At 42.1% G+C, this 6000-nt stretch overlaps 1 protein-coding gene across 1 annotated transcript in view; it reads left to right on the forward strand.

Moving 5' to 3' along the window:
• LOC115799651 (microtubule-associated protein 4) overlaps positions 1-3493 on the forward strand; it is a 119957-nt gene extending 116464 nt beyond the window's left edge. Inside the window, exons 16-17 of the mRNA XM_030756889.1 lie at positions 2051-2243; positions 2668-3493. Of these exons, the coding sequence (XP_030612749.1) occupies positions 2051-2243; positions 2668-2672 (198 nt within the window). The 3' untranslated portion in view covers positions 2673-3493. The remainder of the gene's footprint in view (positions 1-2050; positions 2244-2667) is intronic.
• The last annotated feature ends 2507 nt before the right edge of the window (positions 3494-6000 follow it).

The following is a 6000-nucleotide window of genomic DNA, read 5'->3' on the forward strand; positions in this document are numbered from 1 at the left end:
CAGCCATCTGCAACACCTGAAAAACCTCAAACCCTCCTCCTCTGCAGTCAGCTCCCTTTCTCCTGACCTTTTTGTAGAAAGAAAGTGCTGTAGCTGTAATACATATAGGCCTCCATATTTCATACACAAGATGGTATGGTTGGGGATTTTCTAATAAAAACTAAAAAGATTCAAGTTACATAAAAGGAACGGATACAAAGTGGCCAGTTTATCTAATGATAGAGATGTCACCTGTCCCCTCAGCCTATAGCAGCCTGTCTGTGTTTGTCATTCACATCTTCATCCTCATCCACTGTTTTGCCTGAACGGTCATTGTGATCATTGCTAAGAATAGCATTCACATCAGAATAATCAAGTCTATTTTTAAAACTGATTTGCATGTCCTCTGTATACCAAAACAATAAAACTGTTCTTTTACTGTCTTGAAGGACTGAAAGCATACAGTTTGTCTCCTGCTGTGTCACCATCTAATCTCTCCAGCTGAGGGGTGTACAAATGTGCAGAAGCTGAACCTTTTTTGCCTTTTCAAAGATGGAGCTGCCTGTATTCTGCATTTTCCTTATCATTACCAAATTCCATGTTTAGTGTGTCATCTAAAAATATTCTTGCACTGTGTGACATGCTCCTTCATTACAATGAACACACACACATTGGAGTTTAAGTATTGTAGCTGAATTCCACATCCTGCTGCTCCAAATACTCACTGAAGCACCAAATTTGGATTAATCCACTGGTGAAAATAGTTCCCAGCAAACACGCTATTTCTTTGCATAGGGACAAGGCAGTCTCGCTGGCATCTTCCTTAACTGGGGTCTGTTTGTGGGATTTACTCATGAGTCTGCTAATGAAAACAGATATTTCTAAAGTGAATACAAGTGAGGAGACAAACAGTATTTACAGTGTTTCCATCTTAACAGCAACAAAAGAGTTCTTACTGACTGTGAGGAAAGCGTACAGCTGTTAGGTCTCTCTGACTGTGCATTTCCAGGGTTCATTCTGGCAGCTTTTTGCTTTTGGAGCAGTTCTTATTGTGTCTGAGATTAAACTCCACTAAGGTAGAAGAAAAAGCAGCTAGGCACTTTTTAGAGACATGTTTAAGGGGTGCTGGTCCTCCACATTTTGTACTTTACATCAGCTTTTTTTTAATGTGATGAGTTTAACTTTCAGTTATGTTTCTGTCATTGCATTCATTAGGCATGCTCAGGTATTCTTTGTAATGTTGTATTCTTAAGTTCTTGTTGTTTTTCTTTCTTGTTGTTGTTGTATTTCCATCTCTATCCATGATGGAAGCCCTGAGATCCCAAGTGAGGGGAAAATCCATTTTCCCTGTCTGATCCAATTGGTTTAACTTTGAGTGTAATACTGAGGAACAGATGGAGAAAAGGGTTTTGACAAGATGATTAATCAAGCTGTTTCCACACATAAACGCCTCAGGACATTGCAGTAGAACTCCCGTCTCATCCCTGGGGGACAATATCAGGCCCATAACCTTATGAATATTGGAAAAAAGTACAAGCACACTCCTGATCCCATTCTTGACCTGACTCCTCTTCTTTAAACTGTGGACTTTTTAACTGAAAATGGCTCGGTTATAGCGGGAGATGCAGTTATCATCGCTATCGATGATCCTTCACTTAAATTTAGCACAGAAGTTGCTTTCTGCACAAGTTTGAGGAACGTTGTACATTATTATCCTGGCAAAATCTCTTTTTTCGCCTGTTCTTAAGTCATAACCAGTGCATGAAAGAAAACTATTTAGGTCAGACTCAGAAAGTGGATCACCAGAAATTTTTTCTCTCCCTTACCTTTCAGGGCTTCCATACCTCACCTCAGTCTGGCTCCAGATCCTTCTAGCTGCATTACTCAAATTCGTTTAATCAAAAAATGTCTACCTAAATTACAAACTATTGTTTGAAGAACTTTATTCTGTCGCTCACAAAAAAATGTAATAATTAAAATGTGTAGTTTTGTGTGTCAGCCAAAATGATCAAGATTTGGAGCCAGGTTGTTCCATCCCCACCGATTGACACATCCTGCTATCTGTTTCTAGGCTGAGGGGGCGCAGGAGACAACAGAGGGGAGTGGGACCCCCCTGAATGGCGGCCCTGCCCCGGCCCCAGGCTACGAGCCAGGGCAGGCTGGGGGCCCCGCTGCCCAGAAGAATGGGCTGAAGGATGGGGCTCCCTGTCATAGTGAGGGCCTCCAGGAGCCGCAGGCTCTGGACTCACACATCCCAGAGACAAGTAAGTTTATGTGTGTGTTTCAGATCTCAGTTTGCTGTGTGGGTTTGATTACCACAGAGCAAGCAGGAGTCAGGAAAGTCAAGGATGACCAGAAAACATTACGTCCTAATGCTGTGTGAGACCACTTTTTCCTCCTTAACTGAGAGAAAACTGCCTCTGTGACTGCATCATGTTAATCTGATTCTGTGTTTTTGCTGTATGATGTCTGCAGTCCAAAGCTCCTGATCACAACATCATCTTTTGACTTCTTATCTTACAGGCATCTAATTCTGCTGTCCCTCTGCCCTCCTCATTTCAACTTCCCCCAAAACGTCACCGCCTCCCCCTCTCCCACCTTGTCCTATATCTGTTTTTTTTTCTCCCACCCTTCCCTACCTTTCCTCCTTCCTTCCCCCCCTCCCCTCCCCTTACGTTTCTGCTTTAGATTGAGTTTTTCAAGCTCAACTTCCGCGAGAATGCTCGCTCTCGCACGGACCACGGCGCTGATATCATCACCTGGCCAGCCCCACAGGACAACAACAGTAACAGACCCCACCCACATGGTTCCTCTTATTCTCTACACACCAACAACCACCACCAACCAACTCGTAGTGTCTCCCTCATCGATTCGCTGGCTTCCGCTGGCTACTTCAGCTCCCCCTCTGCCCCCTCCTTGCTGCAGCTTCAGGCGGAGGTCCAGGGGGTCGACTGCAGCAGCTTCTTAAAGGGATCTTGACCTTTTTGACCCCTCTTATATCTTCAACCTATTGCAACATTTTGATTCATGAAGTAGTTCCATCATGTCTTTTTTCTCACATTAATTGTGCGCCATTACCCTCACCCTGCTAGATTTGGCTGAAGTGACTGTACAGACTGTGCTTGGGCCTTGTGAGAATCTAAGTAAAGGGGAAAAGGGGGGGCAGTAGGGTTTTCTCACATATTTGGTTTGTGTGGAGTCACAGGGTTTTGCTTTGCTCCACTTCACCCACAGCCTTGTGGCAGACTGCGCTCTCACACCCCTGCTTCATCTGTTCTCTGCACCCACAGACAACAGCAGCAATCACTTCATTCATCTGCTAAACAGCATGGAAACCCTGTCAGGCTCACCTCTGGCTTCTCTTTCCCATGTGACTTTAAGGACCGTTTGTTCCCTGTATCCACTTACACTCTGCTTCAATAACATCATAGTAGCTCATCTCGCCACCTCCTCCTCTCTCTTCACTATCACTTACCATAAACACGCTGATGAACAAAAAAAAAAAAAAAAAAAGCTAGACAACACGTAGGCTGTTTAACTCTTTATTCTCTGTGTTTGTGATGATGTGTTTGAGTGAAAAAATTGTGTCAAAATGAGCTTTGTTGTTCTGTTTGGTTCTTATTTTCTTTCTTTTTTTTCCTTTTTTCCTTCATTGATTTAAAAACAAAGTTGTATTTATTTATTGTACGTGTCTTCCTGCATAAGCAATACAGCGGGCAGTCTTTTTTTTTTTTTTTCCTGATCAGAAAATCTTGGAAACACGCACAAGACACACAGTGACGAAAGGGATGACATTCAGAGGGAGAGAGGAAGTTGAAGAAGCAGGTGTAGCTAGAAGGGTTAAATAGTGTTTTTGTTTGTTTGTTTGTTTTTGGTTTCTTTTGGATTCATGGTAAAATAGCAAGAGACACATCGTAACCTGAAAGTTTTTGAAATGCAATAGAGGAAGATGCTGAAGTGTAGTAGCTTTAAGTGAGTGTGCAGTCCAAAGGTAGATGAGGAAGGTGTTTAAAAGCTGCAGATATGAAATGTCTCCAAAGTCAAAGGAGCTGTGTGTGTCGTATGTGCCTCCTGTCCTTTTTAAGTACAGTGAATGAGGGTGATGCAGGCTCATGCCTAAAACTGCTCAGAGGAAATGAAAGGAAATGCCAGAAGCAACCTGGTGCTGCTGTTTTAAGGAAATTCTGTAGCTGATGCTGTCTGATAGTGTAGTCCCAGTGGTTGTTGTCCCATTTCTGGTGTTTCTGTGAGGATCATGGTAGCATGTTGTTTGGCATCCGGCTACAGCTTCAGCTGAACCAAAGCTTCTCCAATAGCGTGCATTCAGCACTCCTCCTGTGGGAACAGCAGTGGAGCATGATGTGGCTTTATCCTCTTCTATTGTAGCAATGTAATCAAAGGTTGCCTTTATAATGCATGGCCACATAGTCTGACTCTCTAAGCTAAAAGCCCATGTCCCTTATGACTCAAAGGGTTGCTGTTTGGGTGTCTTTGGTCAGTTTGTTTATCAATCTTGATCAGCTGATTGTTTTTAAAGGAAGTGGACAAGAAGAAGCAGTTTGTAATGCTTGTTTCTCTTTTTAGTTTATGATTTAATTTCACCTCCAGCTACAGATTTGTATGCGCTGACTCCATGGCTCAAACACACACGAGTCAACCACTATCAGGATGGTATTTTGATGGGTTTTTGGCTTGGTCAAACTGATTCTGTGTCAGCAATCATTGAAGTAACATAACAAGGGCTGGGTATCACCTGAAACTGTTCAGTGTTTCACTACTGATACCATACATTCAAATAAAAACACAATAGACCCAATTATTACAAAGTAAGAATGGGGAGCATGTTAGCAAACAGAACATGCCCTTTTCAGCCACTTTAATAAATCGAACCTCAATAAAAGAACAATATTCTCTTTTTATCTCTAGCTCTTTTTTCGCCTGTAAGCTGCTAACTATACCTGGTCCCATTTGGTGCTGAGCAGGTAGATTGTGGCTGTTTAACCTGAGAACAGCTGCCTGCTGTTGTCTGAAAACCGGGTTGATGAGATGAAATAAAATAGGAAAGTTCCAGCTTGTAAAACCAAAACAAAGAGCTGAAAGAAGCTAAAAACGCTCAGCGTTCTTCACTTAGATGACTGCTACTAGTGGTTAGTAGTAGCTACCCACACTTAAAAATGTTGCCTCACCAGCGTGAGTGTTGTTTGTGATTTTCTGTTGATATCACGATAATAAATGTTAATGTAAATTCTTTTGGCCATAATAATCCTGTGAAAATCTGACATTGTGACTCCCCAAAGTTGAAACTTTAAATGAGATCTTCATGAATCTGCCAGAATGTTTGATGTGTGCAGTTTTCAGAGCAGCATTTGTGTTCGATCTGCTTATACCTAGTTAAGCAAGTTCTTTCCCGTCTCTGTGTTTGCAAAGTCAGTGTTTTTGTAAAATGCAAAAGCAAGAAGTATCATAATGGATGCAAATTCATTAAATTCATATTGCATTTTTTAAACCACAGCTTCATTAAGCCCTTCCTGGTGACAGCATCCAACTACAGAAACACGTGAGGCTTTCAGTCCAAGCTGACCCTTTATCAATGATTCATCAAAGCTTTGATGAAACTAATTAGCACCTTAAAGCTTCGGTATACGAACGAGGGTCGACTGTTATGGAGTGGGTGATATTAAGGAATACCTGATCCTTCATTCTGAGTGAGCTTAAGCATGACGACGTAAACAGAACAGCAGTGTGAATGCCCGTGCCCTCTCTCTTCCTCTGCTCTTCAACTATTATTTAATCATTCTTAATTATTAATCATTTGGGAATATTTCTCATGCAGATGTTGGGAGTATTACTAAAAGCTGTCATCCAATAGTTGAATTGCTTTGTTTGCACCACAGCTGTCTTCTACGAGAAAGCTTCCTCATGCCTGTTCCCAACTAATTCTAGCTTTGCTTCCCCCCCCAGCATTTCTACTCACCACCAGTGCACACAGATGTACAGAGGTGTTCTGTTGTCCTCTTCATG

The sequence above is a fragment of the Archocentrus centrarchus genome, chromosome 20 (assembly GCF_007364275.1).
Source record: "Archocentrus centrarchus isolate MPI-CPG fArcCen1 chromosome 20, fArcCen1, whole genome shotgun sequence".
Classification (NCBI taxonomy): domain Eukaryota; kingdom Metazoa; phylum Chordata; class Actinopteri; order Cichliformes; family Cichlidae; genus Archocentrus; species Archocentrus centrarchus.